Source organism: Tachyglossus aculeatus, chromosome 22, assembly GCF_015852505.1.
Source record: "Tachyglossus aculeatus isolate mTacAcu1 chromosome 22, mTacAcu1.pri, whole genome shotgun sequence".
NCBI lineage: Eukaryota > Metazoa > Chordata > Mammalia > Monotremata > Tachyglossidae > Tachyglossus > Tachyglossus aculeatus.
In genome coordinates this window covers 47,584,495-47,607,380 of record NC_052087.1, presented here as the reverse complement: position 1 = coordinate 47,607,380, position 22,886 = coordinate 47,584,495, and the positions used below count along the sequence as shown (strand labels likewise).

At 45.4% G+C, this 22,886-nt stretch overlaps 1 protein-coding gene across 2 annotated transcripts in view; it reads left to right on the top strand.

The window, feature by feature from the left end:
• The window catches only part of UEVLD (UEV and lactate/malate dehyrogenase domains), a 45,623-nt gene extending 24,953 nt beyond the window's left edge, over positions 1–20,670 (top strand). For both annotated transcript variants that reach the window (XM_038764511.1, XM_038764512.1), the window contains 7 exons: positions 801–916; positions 7,417–7,522; positions 9,249–9,419; positions 10,634–10,807; positions 14,388–14,451; positions 16,933–17,056; positions 20,230–20,670. In XM_038764511.1, coding sequence (XP_038620439.1) covers positions 801–916; positions 7,417–7,522; positions 9,249–9,419; positions 10,634–10,807; positions 14,388–14,451; positions 16,933–17,056; positions 20,230–20,397 — 923 coding nt within the window. In that variant the 3' untranslated portion in view covers positions 20,398–20,670. The remainder of the gene's footprint in view (positions 1–800; positions 917–7,416; positions 7,523–9,248; positions 9,420–10,633; positions 10,808–14,387; positions 14,452–16,932; positions 17,057–20,229) is intronic.
• Positions 20,671–22,886: the final 2,216 nt, after the last annotated feature.

Sequence of the window (22,886 nt, the reverse complement as noted above, 5' to 3'; positions counted from 1 at the left end):
ATAAGACTTTTTGTGTTTTTGTTTAAAAAATAAAAAAGGCACCATGACTCTTAGAGAAACAGCGTGGCTCAGTGGCAAGAGCCCGGACTGGGGAATCAGAAGTCGCGGGTTCTAATCCCGGCCCTGCCACTTGTCAGCTGTGTGACTCTGGGCAAGTCACTTCACTTCTCTGAGCCTCAGTTACCTCATCTGTAAAATGAGGATAAAGACTGTGAGCCCCATGTGGGACAACCTGATCACCTTGTATCCCCCCCCCCCCAGCGCTTAGAACAGTGCTTTGCACATAGTAAGCGCTTAACAAATGCCATTATTATTATTATTATTATTATTGTTTTGGCTTTATAAATCATTAGAGGAGGTGCTCAGTAAATGCTGATGATCAGGAGCCGAGTGGCCTAGTGGTTAGAGCACAGGCTTGGGGGTCAGAAGGACCCGCGTCCTAATTCCACTCCATCGGTGGTCTGCTGTGTGACCTTGGGCCCGTCACTTAACTTCTCTGTGCCTCCACTTCCTCATCTGTAAAATGGGGATTAAGACTGTGAGCCCCAGGTAGGACGTTGCCTGGATCCAACCTGATTATCTTGTGTCTATCCCAGCGCTTAGTACAGCGCCTGGCACATAGTAAGTGCTTAATAAATACATTTAAAAAAAAAGAAGATGAAGGTGCTGGGGGGAGTGGGGGCCACCTTCTGCCCTCTTCCTCCCTTTCATGGAGGACTTTTTCTCCTCATGTTGGTGACTGGAAAGTGGGTTTGGCCTTCTGGTGTCCATGCTTATCCCCGTGGCTCCTCTTTTTCCAGGTGTATCAGACGTCAATTCGAAGAGCAGGGAAAATGAGGAGAAAAAAATCAACAAAATCACCGTGGTCGGAGGCGGGGAGCTGGGTATAGCCTGCGTGCTAGCGATTTCCGCAAAGGTTTGTGATTTTAGTAAAATCGCCGTTAATGTCGTCTTCAAGAGTGTTCCTTTCTCTGTGGAAAACTCCCGGAGCGTTTTATTCGGATTCTGATGTGTGACGGGCAGAATAAATAAGTGGTTTCACATGGCTTTGAGTCATCACCTCTTTCTCCCTTAAAATATTCTTAAGTAAATTGGTCAAATTTACTATCGTCAGTGATGGTGCTTCAGAATTACACAGACGTGGAATATGCTTCAAAATAGCAATTTGAGTAAAGTTTATAGTTGGAAGGAAAAACCCAAGTTGACGTCAGATGTAGACAAGTGGGTTATTTTGGTGTCTTTTTTTAGTCAGTGCGGATTTTCATTAATATGGCAATTGACTGCATCGTAGCCCCCTCGGTACTTTTTTCCCTGCAGCCTGTCAAAAATTGGTATTTCTGAAACCGCTTCATTTCTGGATCATTATTCATTCATTCAGTCTTATTTATTGAGCACCTACTGTGTTCGGAGCACTGTAATAATAAATAATTATTACTATTGTATTTGTTAAGTGCTTACTATATGCCAGGCACTGTACTAAGCACCGGGGTGGATACAAGCAATCGGACTGGACGGAGCCCCTTGTCCCACATGGGGCTCACAGTCTTATTCCCCATTTTACAGATGAGGTAACTGAGGGACAGAGAAGTGAACTGACTCATCTAAGGTCACACAGCAGACAATAATAATAATAATAATGACATTTATTAAGTGCTTACTATGTACAAAGCGCTGTTCTAAGCACTGGGGAGGTTACAAGGTGATCAGGTTGTCCCAAGTGGGGCTCACAGTCTTAATCCCCATTTTACAGATGAGGTTACTGAGGCACAGAGAAGTGAACTGACTCATCTGAGGTCACACAGCAGACAAGTGGCAAATTATCTGTAATTTATTTTATATTATTGTCTGTTTCCTCCCCTCTAGTCTGTAACAGCTCCTTGTGAGCAGGGAAAGTCTGTGTTTATTGTTGTATCGTCCTCTCCCAAGTGCGTAGTACAGTGCTCTGCATACAGGAAATGATTTATTAAGCGCTTACTATGTGCAAAGCGCTGTTCTAAGTGCTGGGGAAGTTACAAGGTGATCAGGTTGTCCCACGTGGGGCTCACAGTCTTAATCCCCATTTTACAGATGAGGCAACTGAGGCACAGAGAAGGGAACTGACTCATCTGAGGTCACACAGCAGACAAGTGGCAAATTATCTGTAATTTATTTATTTTATATTATTGTCTATTTCCTCCCCTCTAGTCTGTAAGCTCCTTGTGAGCAGGGAAAGTCTGTGTTTATTGTTGTATCATCCTCTCTCAAGTGTGTAGTACAGTGCTCTGCATACAGGAAACAATTTATTAAGCGCTTACTTTGTGCAAAGCGCTGTTCTAAGCGCTGGGGAAGTTACAAGGTGATCAGGTTGTCCCACGGGGGGCTCACAGTCTTAATCCCCATTTTACAGATGAGGCAACTGAGGCACAGAGAAAGGAACTGACTCGTCTAAGGTCACACAGCAGACAATAATAATAATAATGACATTTATTAAGCGCTTACTCTGCAAAGCGCTGTTCTAAGCACTGGAGAGGTTACAAGGTGATCAGGTTGTCCCACGTGGGGCTCACAATCTTAATCCCCATTTTACAGATGAGGTTACTGAGGCCAGAGAAGGGAACTGACTCATCTGAGGTCACACAGCAGACAAGTGGCAAATTATCTGTAATTTATTTATTTTATATTATTGTCTATTTCCTCCCCTCTAGTCTGTAAGCTCATTGTGAGCAGGGAAAGTGTGTGTTTATTGTTGTATCGTCCTCTCCCAAGTGTGTAGTACAGTGCTCTGCATACAGGAAACGCTCAGTAAATATGATCAGATGAATAAACAATAAACGGGCACATTGCCCACAGTGAGCTCATGGTCTAGTGGGGGAGACAGACATTAATATAAATAGATGGATATGGGCAGAAGTGCTGCGGGGCTGGGAGGGGAAATCATCAATCGTATTTATTGAGCGCTTACTGCGTGCAGAGCACTGTACTAAGCACTTGGGAAGTACAAATTGGCAACATATAGAGACAGTCCCTACCCAACAGTGGGCTCCCAGTCTAAAAATGAAGGAAGGAAGCAAGTCAGGGTGACACAGAAGGGAGTGGGAGAAGAGGAAACGGGGGGCTTCGTCGGGGAAGGCCCCTTGGAGGAGATGATGATGATGATGATGGCGGCATTTGTTAAGCGCTTACTACGTGCAAAGCACTGTTCTAAGCGCTGGGGAGGATACAAGGTGATCAGTTTGTCCCCCGTGGGGCTCACAGTCTTCATCCCCATTTTACAGATGAGGGAACTGAGGCCCAGAGAAGTTAAGTGACGTGCCCTCAGTAAGGCTTTAAAGGCGAGGAGAGTCATTACTCCTTTTTGTCTTTGAAAATCTTAGCCTTGGTCTCTCTGAGGTTTTGACGGCTGCAGTCTGCTCTTTGAGAAGCCTCGTGGCTTAACGGAAAAAGCCCGGGCCCCTTAATAATAATAATAATAATAATGATGGTATTTGTTAAGCACTTACTATGTGCGAAGCACTGTTCTAAGCGCTGGGAGGGATACAAGGTGATCAGGTTGTCCCACTTGGGGCTCACAGTCTTAATCCCCATTTCCCAGGTGAGGGAACCGAGGCCCAGAGAAGTGAAGTGACTTGCCCAAGGTCACACAGCTGACAAGCGGTGGAGCCGGGATTCGACCCCATGGCCTCTGATTCCCAAGCCCGCGCTCTTTCCACTGAGCCACGCTGCTTCTGACAATAATAATAATGGCATTTATTTAGCACTTACTATGTTCTAAGCACTGGGGAGGTTACAAGGTGATCAGCTTGTCCCACGGGGGGCTCACAGTCAATCCCCATTCTACAGGTGAGGTAAACGGAGGCACAGAGAAGTGAAGTGGCTGGCCCAAAGTCACACAGCTGAGAGTTGGCAGAGCTGGGATTTGAACCCATGACCTCTGACTCCAAAGCCCGCCCTCTTCCTATAGGGACAAGGCTACAGATCTGGCTCTCTCCGAGGCCCTGAGGTGAACACTGTCCAGATTGCAGTTTTCAATCAATCAATCAATCAATCGTATTTATTGAGCGCTTACTGTGTGCAGAGCACTGTACTAAGCGCTTGGGAAGTACAAGTCGGCAACACGTAGAGACAGTCCCTACCCAACAGCGGGCTCACAGTCGAGAGTGTGAGGCCTCAGAATGGTCAGCCGGTCCTAGCCATCAGCCCCTTGGTAATAACGATGGCATTTGTTAAGCGCTTACTATGTGCAAAGCACTGTTCTAAGCGCTGGGGGGGATACAAGGTGATCAGGTTGTCCCATGTGGGGCTCACAGTCTTCATCCCCATTTTACAGATGAGGGAACTGAGGCCCAGAGAAGAGAGGTGACTTGCCCAAAGTCACCCAGCTGACAATTGGCGGAGCCGGGATTTGAACCCGTGACCTCTGACTCCAAAGCCCGGGCTCTTTGTACTGAGCCACGCTGCTTCTCGTCTGTACACCAGGGCTTAGAACAGGGCTTGGCACATAGTAATAATAATAATAATTGGCATTTGCTAAGCACTTACTATGTGCTGAGCCGTATTGTAAGCGCAGGGGGGGATGCAAGGTGATCAGGTTGTCCCATGTGGGGCTCACAGTCTTCATCCCCATTTTACAGATGAGGGAACTGAGGCCCAGAGAAGTGAAGTGACTTGCCCAAAGTCACCCAGCTGACAATTGGCGGAGCCGGGATTTGAACCCCTGACCTCTGACTCCAAAGCCCGGGCTCTTTCTACTGAGCCACGCTGCTTCTCGTGTCTACACCAGGGCTTAGAACAGGGCTTGGCACTTAGTAATAATAATAATAGTTGGCATTTGTTAAGCACTTACTATGTGCCGAGCCCTGTTCTAAGCGCTGGGGGGGATACAAGGTGATCAGGTTGTCCCACGGGGGGCTCACAGTCTTCATCCCCATATTACAGATGAGGAAACTGAGGCCCAGAGAAGTGAAGTGACTTGCCCAAAGTCACCCAGCTGACAATTGGCGGAGCCGGGATTTGAACCCCTGACCTCTGACTCCAAAGCCCGGGCTCTTTCCACTGAGCCACGCTGCTTCTCGTCTCTACACCAGGGCTTAGAACAGGGCTTGGCACATAGTAATGATAATAATACTTGGCATTTGTTAAGCACTTACTATGTGCCGAGCCCTGTTCTAAGCGCTGGGGGGGATACAAGGTGATCAGATTGTCCCATGTGGGGCTCACAGCCTTCATCCCCATTTTACAGATGAGGGAACTGAGGCCCAGGGAAGGGAAGTGACTTGCCCAAAGTCACCCAGCTGACAATTGGCGGAGCCGGGATTTGAACCCATGACCTCTGACTCCAAAGCCCGGGCTCTTTGTACTGAGCCACGCTGCTTCTCGTCTCTACACCAGGGCTTAGAACAGGGCTTGGCACATCATCATCATCAATCGTATTTATTGAGCGCTTACTATGTGCAGAGCACTGTACTAAGCACTTGGGAAGTACAAATTGGCAGCATATAGAGACAGTCCCTACCCAACAGCGGGCTCACAGTCTAAAATAGTAATAATAAAAATACTTGGCATTTGTTAAACACTTACTATGTGCCGAGCCCTGTTCTAAGCGCTGGGGGGGGATACAAGGTGATCAGGTTGTCCCACGGGGGGCTCACAGTCTTCATCCCCATTTTACAGATGAGGAAACTGAGGCCCAGAGAAGTGAAGTGACTTGCCCAACGTCACCCAGCTGACAGCTGGCAGAGCTGGGATTAAAATTCATGAGCTCTGGCTCCCAAGCCTGAGCTCTTTCTACTGAGCCACACTGCTTCTCTCTGTAGCTCCACGTCACTCAGGGATCAGGCCTCCGTCATAATAATAATATTAATGATGGTATTTGTTAAGCGCTTACCATGTGCCAGGCACTGTACTAAGTGCTGGAATCTGGTTGGACACAGTCCCTGTCCCTCACAATAACAATAATAATAATAATAATAACGATGATGGCATTTGTTAAGCGCTTACTACGTGTAAAGCACTGTTCTAAGCGCTGGGGGGGATGCAAGGTGATCAGGTTGTCCCACGTGGGGATCACAGTCTTCACCCCCATTTTACATCATCATCATCATGATCAATCGTATTTATTGAGCGCTTACTGTGTGCAGAGCACTGTACTAAGCGCTAGATGAGGTAACTGAGGCGCAGAGAAGTTAAGTGACTTGCCCAAGACAAGAGCTCATAGTCTTCACATGGGGCTCATAGTCTCAATCCCCATTTTACAAATAATAATGATGGCATTTGTTAAGCGCTTACTATGTGCAAAGCACTTTTCTAAGCGCTGGGGAGGTTACAAGGTGATCAGGTTGCCCCAAGGGGGGTTTACAGTCTTTATCCCCATTTTACACATGAGGTAACTGAGGCCCAGAGAAGTGAAGTGACTTGCCCCAAGTCACCCAGCTGACAGTTGCCGGGGCCGGGATTTGAACCCACGACCTCTGACTCCAAAGCCCGGGCTCTTTCCACTGAGCCACGCTGCAGATGAGGTAACTGAGGCCCAGGGAAGTGAAGCGACTTGCCCAAGGTCTCACAACAGACAAGTGGCAGAGCCAGAAGTAGAACCCATGACCTACCGACCTCCTCCAGGAGGCCTTCCCAGACTGAGCCCCTTCCTTCCTCTCCCCCTCGTCCCCCTCTCCATCCCCTCATCTTACCTCCTTCCCTTCCCCACAGCACCTGTATATATGTATATATGTTTGTACATATTTATTACTCTATTTATTTATTTTACTTGTACCTATCTATTCTATTTATTTTATTTTGTTAGTATGTTTGGTTTTGTTGTCTGTCTCCCCCTTTTAGACTGTGAGCCCACTGTTGGGTAGGGACCGTCTCTATATGTTGCCAACTTGTACTTCCCAAGCGCTTAGTACAGTGCTCTGCACACGGTAAGCACTCAATAAATGCGATTGATTGATTGATTGAAAGAGACAGCAAAACAAAACATGAAGACAGGTGTCAAAATCGTCAGAACAAATAGAATTACAGCAATGTGCACATCATTAACAAAATAAATAGACTAGCAGCGTGGCTCAGTGGAAAGAGCCCGGGCTTTGGAGTCAGAGGTCATGGGTTCAAATCCCAGCTCTGCCACTTAGATGTGTGACTTTGGACGAGTAACTTCACATCTCTGTGCCTCAGTTCCCTCCTCTGGAAAATGGGGATGAAGACCGTGAGCCCCCCGTGGGACAACCTGATCACCTTGTAACCTCCCCAGCGCTTAGAGCAGTGCTTTGCACATAGTAAGCGCTTAATAAATGCCATCATTATTATTATTATTACTCTTGTCAGCCTGTGAGGAAACTGCAGTGATTCTGGAGCGGGTTTTTTGTGTGTGTGTTTGTTTTTTCTCCCAGGGTAAACGGTGCGTGTTCTGCTGCCGTCCTGAGAATTTCTTTTTCTGTCCAGGGTGTTGCGGACAAGGTGGTCCTTTTGGACCTCTCCGACGGCGGAATTAAAGGAGGAACCATGGACTTAGACATTTTTGGTTTACCGAATGTGGAGATCAGCAAAGGTCTGATGGGTTCTGCCCTAGGGGGACTTGTCCCGGCGGGTTTTCTTTGTTTTACAAGCTACTCCTGCCTGCATTTGGCTTTAATTTGTGGTGATAATAATACTAATAACATTTGTCAAGCACCTACCATGTGCCAACCACCGTACTGAGCGCTGGGGTACATTCAGAGAAGCAGCGTGGCTCAGTGGAAAGAGCCCGGGCTTTGGAGTCCGAGGTCATCAATCAATCAATCAATCAGTCGTATTTATTGAGCGCTTACTGTGTGCAGAGCACTGGACTAAGCGCTTGGGAACTACAAGTTGGCAACATATAGAGACGATCCCTACCCAGCGGTGGGCTCACAGTCTAGAATGTGTTCAAATCCCATGAACATGGGAACATTTGAACATGGGTTCAAATCCCGGCTCCGCCACTTGTCAGCTGCGTGGCTTTGGGCAAGTCACTTCACTTCTCTGGGCCTCAGTTCTCTCATCTGTAAAATGGGGATTGAGGCTGTGAGCCCACCGTGGGACAACCTCATCACCTTGTAACCTCCCCAGCGCTTAGAACAGTGATTTGCACGTAGTAAGTGCCTAATAAATGCTATCATTATTATTATTATTATTACTCAAGATCATCTAGTCGTCTAGACTGTGAGCCCACTGTTGGGTAGGGACCGTCTCTAGATGTTGCCAACTTGTACTTCCCAAGCGCTTAGTACAGTGCTCTGCACACAGTAAGCGCTCAATAAATACGATTGATGATATACCTTCGCACATGTTCTAAGAGACCGAGGCTCAGCTTCCATTTTTGATGGGAGACTTAATTCATCATCGTCGTCATCATAATTTCTTTAGTCCCGGCTCCGCCACTTGTCCGCTGTGTGACCCTGGGCAAGTCGCCTCACTGCTCTGGGCCTCAGTTACCTCATCTGTAAAATGGGGATTAAGACTGTGAGCCCCCAGTGGGACAGGGACTGGGTCCAACCTGATTAGCTGGTATCTACCCCGGCGCTTAGTACAGTGCCTGGCATGCAGAAAGTGCTTAACAAACACCAAAATAAAACCCCCCAAAAAACGAACAAAAAATATTTAATTTTTTCATCACTGACATCACTAATTCATTCAATCGTATTTATGGAGCGCTTACCGTGTGCGGAGCACTGCATAATTGACATCACTGCCATAGATTGAAATCGCATAGCCCTCTTTTCCTATTGTGTGATGTGACCTATTTCTAGTCTCTTTCAACCCTGTAAGCTCACCGTGGGCAGGGAATGTGTCTGCTTACCGTTGCACTGTACTCTCCGAAGGGCTTAATACAGTGCCCTGCACCCAGTAAGCGCTCAATAAATACGATCGTACGAACGCTTCTGAGCCAGTTGGCCTGGCCATGAATATTGTGTCTTTGTAGGCCCAATTCTGTGCGTATTGTATTAAGGGACAGGTAGCCATTCACAAAACGGGGGGGAAAAGAGAAAGCCCAAGCAAAGTTTCTTGGCCTCTTGGCCAAATTATGCCCCGATAACTCTAGAAGTCCTTGACCCTACTGAACGCTTGGTTTATTTTGCTACCGGAGAAGAAGCGCCTCGTAGATATCAGCCAAACGCAGCGGATCCCCCTTTGTAAGCCTGCTGAAACCCGTCCTCGGCGAAATGTATGGCGAAGCTCCCGGCCGTAGGTGATGACGTCCACACGCGATTCAGTCCTGCTCCGTGACCTCCGACCATTTCTGTTTCGTCCCTCAGATCCTGCCGCCTCGGCCCATTCGCAAGTGGTGGTCCTCACGGTGAACTCGTTAGGGGATTCTCAGTCCTACCTCGACGCGATCCAGGCCAATGTGGATCTGTTCAGAGGACTGGTCCCTGCCCTGGCCAACTTCAGCCAACAAAGCGTCCTGCTGGTCGCTTCTCAGCCGGGTAAAAGGCCGATTCCCGTCCGATTTTTTATTATTATTATCATCATCATCATCAATCGTATTTATTGAGCGCTTACTATGTGCAGAGCACTGTACTAAGCGCTTGGGAAGTACAAATTGGCAACATATAGAGACAGTCCCTACCCAACAGTGGGCTCACAGTCTAAAAGGGGGAGACAGAGAACAAAACCAAACATACTAACAAAATAAAATAAATAGAATAGATATGGACAAGTAAAATAAATAGAGTAATAAATATGTACAAACATATATACATATATACAGGTGCTGTGGGGAAGGGAAGGAGGTAAGATGGGGGGGATGGAGAGGGGGACGAGGGGGGAGAGGAAGGAAGGGGCTCAGTCTGGGAAGGCCTCCTGGAGGAGGTGAGCTCTCAGCAGGGCCTTGAAGGGAGGAAGAGAGCGAGCTTGGCGGATGGGCAGAGGGAGGGCATTCCAGGCCCGGGGGATGACGTGGGCCGGGGGTCGATGGTGGGACAGGCGAGAGCGAGGTACGGTGAGGAGATCAGCGGATTATTATTAGCAGCAATAATAATGGTGTAATGGTGTTAAGTGCTTGCTATGTGCCAGGCACTGTTCTAAGCGCTCGAGTTAGATAAAAGATAATCGGGTTCGTTCATTCATTCATTCAGTCGTATTTATTGAGCGCTTACTGTGTGCAGGGCACAGGTTGGCAACATCTAGAGACGGTCTCTACCCAACGACGGGCTCACAGCCTAGAAGGGGGAGACAGACAGCGAAACAAAACGTGTGGACAGGTGTCATCAGAATAAATAGAAGTAAAGCTAGATGCGCATCATTAACTAAATAAATGTTATGTTGCCAACTTGTACTTTCGAAGCGCTTACTACAGTGCTCTGCACACAGTAAGCACTCAATACGATTGAATGAATGAAAATAAATAGAATAGTAAATATGTACAAGTAAAATAGAGCAGTAAATCTGTACAAACATATATACAGGTGCTGTGAGGAGGGGAAGGAGGTAGGGTGGGGGGGGATGGGGAGGAGGAGAGGGAAAAGGGGGCTCAGTTTGGGAAGGCCTCCTGGAGGAGGTGAGCTCTCAGTAGGGCTTTGAAGGGAGGAAGAGAGCTAGCTGGGCGGATGTGCGGAGGGAGGGCGCGGAGGACGTGGAGTTGGAACAGCAGCTCCGTTTCTGGAATTTCACCTGCCCATTTCTACTTTGCCCCCATCAGTGGAAATCATGGCTTATGTGGCTTGGAAACTGAGCTCATTTCCCGAAAACCAAGTGATCGGAATTGGATGCAATCTGGATTCGGAGCGGTTCCAATACATCGTTGCCAACGTCTTGAAAGCGCAGGCCCCAGGGAAGGGCGTGTGGATCATTGGCGAACAGGGGAACGACAAAGGTAACAGGTGGTTGAGCCTCTCCCCTTCCCCCGTCCGTCGTGCTTTCTCCACCGGCCAGCCCGGTCTGCGAAGACGGTCGGATCCCGTTCGGCAGATGCTGTGGAAGCGAAAGCGGTTTTCCAATCAATCAATCAATCAATCAATCAATCGTATTTATTGAGCGCTTACTGTGTGCAGAGCACAGTACTAAGCGCTTGGGAAGTACAAGTTGGCAACATCTGGAGACGGTCCCTACCCAACAGTGGGCTCACAGTCTAAAAGGGGGAGAAGAGAACAAAACCAAACATACTAACGAAATAAATAAATGGAAAAATATGGAACGGTTCACGAATTTCCAACTTCATTGCCGCTTTGCCCAGGCCTAGATGGAAGCGCTGAACCCTTACGACCCCTTTGTTCTTTTTCACTCGTTCTTTCATTCGGTCGTATTTATTGAGCGCTTACTATGTGCAGAGCACCACACTAAGTGCTTGGAAAGTACAATTCAGCAAAAGGGACAATCCCTGCCCTCACCGGGTTTATAGTATAGAAGGGGAGGAGACAGACATCAAAACAAGTAAACTGGCATCGATATAAATGAATAGAATTATAGATATGTACGTATAATAATAATAATGACATTTATTGAGCGCTTAAATAGATACATTCCCTGCCCACAACGACCATACAGTCTAGATGATTTCTAAGCAATATCATGGTGCAGTAGAGGAACAGCCTGGCCCCACTCTGAGTTAAGAAAGACGGAGACAGCTAACTGATCTGTCACACTAAGGAGGTTACCTGATAGATGCTACTTAACCAATGGTATTTAATAATGATAATAATAATGATGGCATTTATTAAGCGCTTACTATGTGCAAAGCACTGTTCTAATCAGAATACTGACATTTATTAAGCGCTTACTATGTGCAAAGCACTGTTCCAAGCGCTGGGGAGGTTACAAGGTGGTCAGGTTGTCCCATGGGGGGCTCACAGTCTTCATCCCCATTTTACAGATAAGGTAACTGAGGCCCAGAGAAGGGACGTGACTTGCCCAAAGTCACACAGTTGACAATTGGCGGAGCCGGGATTTGAACCCAGGACCTCTGACTCCAAAGCCCGGGCTCTTTCCACTGAGCCACACCGCTTCTCATTTCATTCATTCATTCAGTCGTATTTATTGAGCGCTTACTGTGTGCAGAGCACTGGACTAAGCGCTTGGGAAGTACAAGTTGGCAACATAGAGAGACGGTCCCTACCCAACAGCGGGCTCCCAGTCTAGAAGGGGGAGACAGACAACAAAACAACACATATTAATGACATAAAATAAATAGAATAGTAAATATGTACAAGCAAAATAAATAGAGTAATAAATCTGTCCAAACATATATACAGGGGCTGTGGGGAGGGGAAGGAGGTAGGGAAGGGGGGATGGGGAGGGGGAGAGGAAGGAGGGGGCTCAGTCTGGGAAGGCCTCCTGGAGGAGGTGAGCTCTCAGTAGGGCTTAGTCGTATTTATTGAGCGCTTACTATGTGCAGAATTGCCTGCTGGGTGACCCTGGGCCAGTCACTTCACTTCTCTGGACCTCAGTTCAGCGTCGTCTCAAGTCAGCATTGCCCTGACTTGCTCCCTGTATTCATCCCCACTCCCAGCCCCACAGCACTTCTGTACATTTCTGTCATTTATTTCTTTCTATTAATGTCCGTCTCCTCCTCTAGACTATAAGTTCATTGTGGACAGGGAGTTTGCCTGTTTAGTGTTACATTTTGCACTCCCAAGCGCTTAGCACAGTGCTCTGCGCACAGGAAGGGCTCAATAAATATGACTGACTTACTGATTCAGTCACCTCTTGGGTAAAATGGGGATTAAGACTGTGAGCCCCATGTGGGACGGGGACTACGTCCAACCTGAGTAACTTTTGTCTACCCCAGCACTTAGTATAATGCTTGGAACATAGTAAGAGCGTAGCAAATACCATATAATAATAATAATAATTGTGGTATTTGTTAATCAATCAATCATATTTATTGAGCGCTTGCTGTGTGCAGAGCACTGGACTAAGCGCTTGGGAAGTCCAAGTTGGCAACATATAGAGACAGTCCCTACCCAACAGTGGGCTCACAGTCGAAAAGGGGGAGACAGAGAACAAAACCAAACATACTAACAAAATAAAATAAATAGAATAGATATGGACAAGTAAAATAAATAAATAAATAAATAGAGTAATCAATATGTACAAACATCTATACATATATACAGGTGCTGTGGGGAAGGGAAGGAGGTAAGAAGGGGGGGATGGAGAGGGGGACGAGGGGGAGAGAGAGTTAAGCGCTTACTATGTGCTACGCTCTGGGGTAGGTGCAAGATATGTATAGATGTTTGTACGTATTTATTACTCTATTTTACTTGTACATATTTATTCTATTTATTTTATTTTGTTAATACGTTTTGCTTTGTTGTCTATCTCCCCCTTCTAGACTGTGAGCCCGCTGTTGGGTAGGGACCGTCTCTAGATGTTGCCAACTTGGACTTCCCAAGCGCTTAGTCCAGCGCTCAGTAAATACGATTGAATGAATCACCAGGCTCCAGGTGAGGCCCACTGTTCCAAGTAGTGGGGAGAACAAGTATTGAAGCCCCATTTTGCAGATGAGGGAACTGAGGCCCAGAGAAGTGAGGTGACTTGCCCAAGGTGACACAGCAGGTAAGTGGCGGAGTTGGGATTAGAACCCAGCTCCGCTGACTCCCACACTCATTCTCCTTCTACTAGGCCATGCTGCTTCTTTTAAATCCTGTATATATGTTTGTACATATTTATTACTCCATTTATTTTACTTGTACATATTTATTCTATTTATTTTATTTTGTTAATGTGTTTTGCTGTGTTGTCTGTCTCCCCCTTCTAGACTGTGAGCCCGCTGTTGGGTAGGGACGGTCTCTAGATGTTGCCAACCTGGACTTTCCAAGCGCTTAGTACAGTGCTCTGCGCACAGTAAGCGCTCAATAAATACGACTGAATGAATGAATGAATCACCAGGCTCCAGGTGAGGCCCACAGTTCTAAGTAGTGGGGAGAGCAAGTATTGAAGCCCCATTTTGCAGATGAGGGAACTGAGGTCCAGAGAAGTGAGGTGACTTGCCCAAGGTGACACAGCAGGTAAGTGGTGGAGTCGGGATTCGAACCCAGCTCCTCTGACTCCCACGCTCATTCTCTTTCCACTAGGCCATGCTGCTTCTCTTAAGTGCTCTGCACACAGTAAGCGCTCAATAAATACGATTGAATGAATGAATGAAATCCTGTATATATGTATATATGTTTGTACATATTTATTACTCTATTTTACTTGTACATATTCTATGTATTTTATTTTGTTTGTAAGTTTTGTTTTGTTGTCTCTCTCCCCCTTTTAGACTGTGAGCCCGCTGTTGGGTAGGGACCGTCTCTATATGCTGCCGACTTGGGCTTCCCAAGCGCTTAGTACACACAGTAAGCGCTCAATAAATACGATTGAATGAATGAATGAAATCCTGCTATCAAAGCTCTTTCCTTATTGTGAACGAGAGGCCTCGGTATAATCACAGATATGTTTCATTTCCTTCCTAGTGCCAGCCTGGGGTGGCCCTGAAGAAATCCTGCCTAATAGCTCCCAGGTGCAGTTAGCCAACAGGTAATGCTGAGATAATAATATCATCATCATCAATCGTATTTATTGAGCGCTTACTATGTGCAGAGCACTGTACTAAGCACTTGGGAAGTACAAATTGGCAACATATAGAGACAGTCCCTACCCAACAGTGGGCTCACAGTCTAAAAGGGGGAGACAGAGAACAAAACCAAACATACTAACAAAATAAAATAAATAGAATAGATATGTACAAATAAAATAATAATAATAATAATGGCATTTATTAAGCGCTTACTATGTACAAAGCACTGTTCTAAGTACTGGGGAGGTTACAAGGTGATCAGGTTGTCCCACGGGGGACTGACTGTCAATCCCCATTTTACAGGTGAGGTAACTGAGGCGCAGAGAATTGAAGCGACTCACCCAAAGTCACCCAGCTGACAAGTGGCGGAGCCAGGATTTGAACCCGTGACCTCTGACTCCAAAGCTCGGGCTCTTTCCACCGAGCCACGCTGCTTCTCTGTATGATGATGATGATGGCATTTGTTAAGCGCTTACTATGTGCAAAGCACTGTTCTAAGCGCTGGGGAGGATACAAGGCGATCAGGTTGTCCCATGTATAGTGATGGGAAAGTCATGGGAAGTGTAGGATTTGGGTGGGAAGATAAGTTCTCTTTTGGACACGGTTAGTTTGAGGGGTTGGCAGGAAATCCAAGTAGCGATGTCCTGAAGGTGGGAGGAAATATGAGACTGCAGGGGAGGGAGATGATGGAGATTTGGGAATCATCAGCGGAGAGGTGGTAATTAAAGGAATCCGCGGTGGAAGGTCTCAGGAACCAGTCACGGAAGTTCTCCGAGACCTTCTGAGAGAAGAAAATGTTTGGCAGAATTCCCGGGAAGTCCACACCCTTTGAACCATCCAGCTGATTTCCCAGATGTATTCTCCCTGGAAGTTCACGCACTTGAAGAAAGCCCGCTTATCTCTCAATTCCGCCTGGGTCGCTAATACAGGCCAAAAATATTTAGGTCCCCATTGGCCCGGAGGAGCGAAAGAACTAGAAAAACAAAAAACGAGGTGCCGTATTTAAGCGCTTAGTACAGTGCTCCGCACAGTATAAGTGCTCGGTAAATGAGAAGCAGCGTGGCTCACTGGAAAGAGCCCGGGCTTTGGCGTCGGAGTTCATGGGTTCAAATCGCGGCTCCACCATTGTCAGCTGTGTGGCTTTGGGCAAGTCGCTTCACTTCTCTGGGCCTCAGTGACCTCATCTGTAAAATGGGGGTTACGACTTTGAGCCCCCCGTGGGACAACCTGATCACCTTGTAACCTCCCCAGCGCTTAGAACAGTGCTTTGCACATAGTAAGCACTTAATAAATGTAATTATTATTATTATTAGAACAGTGCTTTGCACATAGTAAGTGCTTAATAAATGCCATCATTATTATTATTATTATTATGAAATACCATTGGTTAAGTAGCATCTATCTGATAACCTCCTTAGTGTGACAGATCAGTTAGCTGTCTCCGTCTTTCTTAACTCAGAGTGGGGCCAGGCTGTTCCTCTACTGCACCATGATATTGCTTAGAAATCATCGAGACTGTATGCTCGTTGTGGGCAGGGAATGTGTCTATAATAATAATAATAATAATGGGATTTGTTAAGCGCTTACTATGTGCAAAGCACTGTTCTAAGCGCTGGCGGGGCATACAAGGTGATCAGGTTGTCCCACGTGGGGCTCACAGTCTTCATCCCCATTTGACAGATGAGGTAACTGAGGCACAGAGAAGTGAAGTGAGTTGCCCAAAGTCACACAGCTGACAATTGGTGGAGCCAGGATTTGAACCCATGACCTCTGACTCCAAAGCCCGGGCTCTTTCCACTGAACCACGCTGCTTCTCATAGCCACGCTGCTTCTCATCTATTATGAATGTATCTATTTATAATAGTAATAATAGTAATAATAATGGCATTTGTTAAGCACTTACTATGTGCAAAGCACTGTTCTAAGCGTTGGGGGGGGGCATACAAGGTGATCAGGTTGTCCCACGGGGGGCTCACAGTCTTAATCCCCATTTGGCAGATGAGGTCACTGAGGCCCAGAGAAGTGAAGTGACTTGCCCAAAGTCACACAGCCGACAAGTGGCGGAGGCGGGATTAGAACCCGTGACCTCTGGCTCCCAAGCCCGAGCTCTTTCCACTGAGCCACGCTGCTTCTTATTTATTGTTATATTGTACTCTCTCAAGAGATTTTCAGTGCCAAAGAGCAGTAAGTGGGCAATCTTTTAGACTGTGAGCCCACTGTTGGGTAGGGACCATCTCTATATGTTGCCAACTTGTACTTCCCAAGCGCTTAGTACAGTGCTCTGCACACAGTAAGCGCTCAATAAATACGATTGATTGATTAAGGATTCAATAAATTCAATGGAACGAACGAATGACCGTAACTTCTGCGTAGAACGAATGTCTCGAAAAGATCCGAGTCTCATTTTCTCATTTTTCTCTCCCCCGCTTCTTGAAATTCAGAGCCGTGGAAATACTGTCGACCAAAGGTCAACGATCCTGGTCTGTGGGGCTGTCGGTAGCGGACCTGACCGATAGCATCGTGAACAATAAGAGAAAAGTTCATTCTGTGTCCATTCTCGCTAAGGTAAAACCTCTCCTTTTCTCTGACTGTAATCAGTTTTTTCATTCAGCGTCGACGTCATTTTTCATTCATTCACTCAATCAATCGCATTTATTGAGCGCTTACTGTGTGCAGAGCACTGTACTAAGCGCTTGGGAAGTACAAGTCGGCAACATCTAGAGACGGTCCCTACCCAACAGTGGGCTCACAGTCTAGAAGGGGGAGACAGACAACAGAACAAAACATATTAACCAAATAAAATAAATAGAATAAATACGTACGCAGGGGGAGACAGACAACAAAATGTATTAACAAAATAAAATAAATAGAATAAATATGTACAAATAAAATCTATAAATAGAGTAATAAATCCGTACAAACATATATACAGGTGCTGTGGGGAAGGGAACATCTAGAGACGGTCCCTACCCAACAGCGGGCTCACAGTCTAGAAGGGGGAGACAGACAACAGAACAAAACATATTAACCAAATAAAATAAATAGAATAAATATGTACGAAGGGGGAGGCAGACAACAAAACATATTAACAAAATAAAATAAATAGAATAAATATGTACAAATAAAATCAATAAATAGAGTAATAAATCCTTACAAACATATATACAGGTGCTGTGGGGAAGGGAATATCTAGAGACGGTCCCTACCCAACAGCGGGCTCACAGTCTAGAAGGGGGAGACAGACAACAAAACAAAACATATTAACAAAATGAAATAGAGTAAAAATGTACAAATAAAATCAATAAATAGACTAATAAATCCGTACAAACATATATACATATATACAGGTGCTGTGGGGAAGGGAACATCTAGAGACGGTCCCTACCCAACAGCGGGCTCACAGTCTAGAAGGGGAAGACAGACAACAAAACAAAACATATTAACCTAATAAAATAAATAGAATAAATACGTACGAAGGGGGAGACAGACAACAAAACAAATTAACAAAATAGAATAAATATGTACAAATAAAATCAATAAATAGAGTAATAAATCCTTACAAACATATATACAGGTGCTGTGGGGAAGGGAACATCTAGAGACGGTCCCTACCCAACAGCGGGCTCACAGTCTAGAAGGGTGAGAAAGACAACAAAACATATTAACAAAATGAAATAGAGTAAAAATGTACAAATAAAATCAATAAATAGAGTAATAAATCCGTACAAACATATATACATATATACAGGTGCTGTGGGGAAGGGAACATCTAGAGACGGTCCCTACCCAACAGCGGGCTCACAGTCTAGAAGGGGAAGACAGACAACAAAACAAAACATATTAACCAAATAAAATAGAGTAAATATGTACAAATAAAATCAATAAATAGGGTAATAAATCCGTACAAACATATATACAGGTGCTGTGGGGAGGGGAAGGAGGGGGGAGGAAGGAGTAACAAAATAAAATAAATAGATAAATAAGTACAAATAAAATCAATAAATAGAGTAAAAAATCCGTACAAACATATATACATATATACAGGTGCTGTGGGGAAGGGAACATCTAGAGATGGTCCCTACCCAACAGTGGGCTCACAGTCTAGAAGGGGGAGACAGACAACAAAACAAAACATACTAACAAAATAAAATAAATAGAATAAATACGTACGCAGGGGGAGGCAGACAACAAAACATATTAACAAAATAAAATAAATAGAATAAATATGTACAAATAAAATCAATAAACAGAGTAATAAATCCGTACAAACATCAGCGTGGCTCAGTGGAAAGAGCCCGGATTTTGGAGTCAGAGGTCATGGGTTCAAATCCCTGCTCTGCCAATTGTCATCTGGGTGACCTTGGGCAAGTCACTTCACTTCTCTGGGCCTCAGTTACCTCATCTGCAAAATGGGGATGAAGACTGTGAGCCCCCCGTGGGCCAACCTGATCACCTTGTAACCTCCCCAGCGCTTAGAACAGTGCTTTGCACACAGTAAGCGCTTAATAAATGCCATCATTATTATTATTATATATACATATATACAGGTTCTGTGGGGAAGGGAACATCTAGAGACAGTCCCTACCCAACAGCGGGCTCACAGTCTAGAAGGGGGAGACAGACAACAAAACAAAACATATTAACCGAATAAAATAAATAGAATAAATACGTACGCAGGGGGAGACAGACAACAAAACATATTAACAAAATAAAATAAATAGAATAAATATGTACAAATAAAATCAATAAATAGAGCAATAAATCCTTACAAACATATATACAGGTGCTGTGGGGAAGGGAACATCTAGAGACGGTCCCTACCCAACAGCGGGCTCACAGTCTAGAAGGGGGAGACAAACAGCAAAACGAAACATATTAACAAAATAAAATAGAATAAATACGTACGAAGGAGGAGACAGACAACAAAACATATTAACCTTTAAAATAAATAGAATAAATATGTACAAATAAAATCAATAAATGGAGTAATAAATCCTTACAAACATATATACAGGTGCTGTGGGGAAGGGAACATCTAGAGATGGTCCCTACCCAACAGCGGGCTCACAGTCTAGAAGGGGGAGACAGACAACAAAACAAAACATATTAACCAAATAAAATGAATAGAATAAATATGTACAAATAAAATCAATAGAGTAATAAATCCATACAAACAGATATACATATATACAGGTGCTGTGGGGAAGGGAACATCTAGAGACGGTCCGTACCCAACAGTGGGCTCACAGTCTAGAAGGGGGAGGCAGACAACAAAACTAAACATATTAACCAAATAAAATAAATAGAATAAATATGTACGAAGGGGGAGACAGACAACAAAACATATTAACAAAATAAAATAAACAGAATAAATATGTACAAATAAAATCAATAAATAGAGTAATAAATCTGTACAAACATATATACAGGTGCTGTGGGGAAGGGAACATCTAGAGACGGTCCCTACCCAACAGCGGGCTCACAGTCTAGAATGGGGAGGCAGACAACAAAACAAAACATATTAACCAAATAAAATGAATAGAATAAATATGTATGAAGGGGGAAACAGACAACAAAACATATTAACAAAATAGATTAAATATGTACAAATAAAATCAATAAATAGAGTAATAAATCCGTACAAACATATATACAGGTGCTGTGGGGAGAGGAAGAAGGGGGCTCAGTCTGGGGCTTCTTATTAACTTATTAAGCGATCTTTTTTTCCTCCCTTGCAGGGCTCTTATAACATAAACAGTGAAGTGTTTCTGAGTTTGCCGTGCATCCTGGGGCCCGAGGGGGTGACCAAAGTGATGGAGACAACGCTGAACGATGACCGCCTGCTGAAGAAGCTCCAGGGCAGCGCGGCCTCGCTTCACGATCTCCAGCGGCGGCTGCAAATTTAAGCTTCAAGCCGGCGGCGTGGGGCGTTCGCTTCGTGCAACCGGCGAATCCCTTCCACGGGAAAGGGCCGCCGGGCTGAATTCCCGCTCCGCGGAGTCGGAGAGGCTTCGGTACGGCCCACACGGCTACTCGTCGAGCCTAGGATCCCCCTCAAACAGCACAGATGGTCCCTCAACACTGCTTCCTCAAGAAGCGGGGTTCGGATAGAGGCCAATCATCATCGTCATCATCATCCATCGTATTTATTGAGCGCTTACTGTGTGCAGAGCACTGTACTAAGCGCTTGGGAAGTCCAAGTTGGCAACATATAGAGACAGTCCCTACCCAACAGTGGGCTCACAGTCTAAAATTCCCTCTCGGGAACCAAAATCCATCCCCTGGGTTTCCATCTCGGGCGGGGAAAGCCGGCTTTACAAAACGGACAGCACAGTCTCAACTTGGAGACTATTTTTAAAGTGGCAGGTACTTATCATAATAATAATGGCATTTATTAAGCGCTTGCTATGTGCAAAGCCCTGTTCTAAGCGCTGGGGAGGTTACAAGGTGATCGGGTTGTCCCACGGGGGGCTCACAGTCTTAATCCCCATTTGACAGATGAGGTAACTGAGGCACAGAAAATAATAATAATAATGATGGCATTTATTAAGCGCTTACTATGTGCAAGGCACTGTTCTAAGCGCTGGAGAGGTTATAAGGTGATCGGGTTGTCCCGCGTGGGGCTCACAGTCTTAATCCGCATTTGACAGATGAGGGAACTGAGGCACAGAAAATAATAATAATGATGGCATTTATTAAGCGCTTACTATGTGCAAAGCACTGTTCTAAGCGCTGGGGAGGTTATAAGGTGATCGGGTTGTCCCACGTGGGGCTGACAGTCTTAATCCGCATTTGACAGATGAGGTAACTGAGGCACAGAAAATAATAATAATAATGATGGCATTTATTAAGTGCTTACTATGTGCAAAGCACTGTTCTAAATGCTGGGGAGGTTACAAGGTGATCGGGTTGTCCCACGGGGGGCTCACAGTCTTAATCCGCATTTGACAGATGAGGTAACTGAGGCACAGAAAATAATAATAATAATGATGGCATTTATTAAGTGCTTACTATGTGCAAAGCACTGTTCTCAATGCTGGGGAGGTTACAAGGTGATCGGGTTGTCCCACGGGGGGCTCACAGTCTTAATCCGCATTTGACAGATGAGGTAACTGAGGCACAGAAAATAATAATAATGATGGCATTTATTAAGCGCTTACTATGTGCAAAGCACTGTTCTAAGCGCTGGGGAGGTTATAAGGTGATCGGGTTGTCCCACGTGGGGCTGACAGTCTTAATCCGCATTTGACAGATGAGGTAACTGAGGCACAGAAAATAACAATAATAATGATGGCATTTATTAAGTGCTTATTTGCTCTAAGCGCCGGGAAGGTTACAAGGTGATCAGGTTGTCCCACTTGGGGCTTGCAGTCTTAATCCCCATACTACAGATAATAATAATAATAATAATAATAATGATGGTATTAAGCGCTTACTATGTGCAAAGCCCTGTTCTAAGCGCTGGGGAGGTTACAGGGTGATCAGGTTGTCCCACGGGGGGCTCACAGTCTTAATCCCCATTTGACAGATGAGGTCACTGAGGCACAGAAAATAACAATAATAATGATGGCATTTATTAAGCGCTTATTATGTGCAAAGCACTGCTCTAAGCGCTGGGAAGGTTACAAGGTGATCAGGTTGCCCCACTTGGGGCTTGCAGTCTTAATCCCCTTTCTACAGATAATAATAATAATAATGATGATGGCATTTATTAAGCGCTTACTATGTGCAAAGCACTGCTCTAAGCACTGGGGAGGTTACAAGGTAATCAGGTTGTCCCACGGGGGGCTCACAGTCTTAATCCCCATTTTACAGGTGAGGGAACTGAGGCCCAGAGAAGTGAAGGTGACTTGCCCAAAGTCACACAGCTGACAAGTGGCGGAGCTGGGATTTGAACCCATGACCTCTGACCCCAAAGCCCGGGCTCTTTCCACCGAGCCACGCTGCTTCTCTAATCATCGCCTTATCATCGAGCTTGTTTTAAAATGTTGGTTCATATTGAGAAATAATAATGGCATTTATTAAGCGCTTCCTATGCGTGAAGCAGCGTGGCTCAGTGGAAAGAGCCCGGGCTTTGGAGTCAGGGGTCATGGGTTCGAATCCCGGCTCTGCCAATTGTCAGCTGGATGACTTTGAGCAAGTCACTTAACTTCCCTGTGCCTCAGTTACCTCATCTGGAAAATGGGGATTAAGACTGTGAGCCCCCCCGTGGAACAACCTGATCACCTTGTAATAATAACAATAATGATAGCATTTATTAAGCGCTTACTATGTGCAAAGCACTGTTCTAAGCACTAGGGAGGTTACAAGGTGATCAGGTTGTCCCACGGGTGGGGGGCTCACAGTCTTCATCCCCATTTTACAGATGAGGGAACTGAGGCCCAGAGAAGTGAAG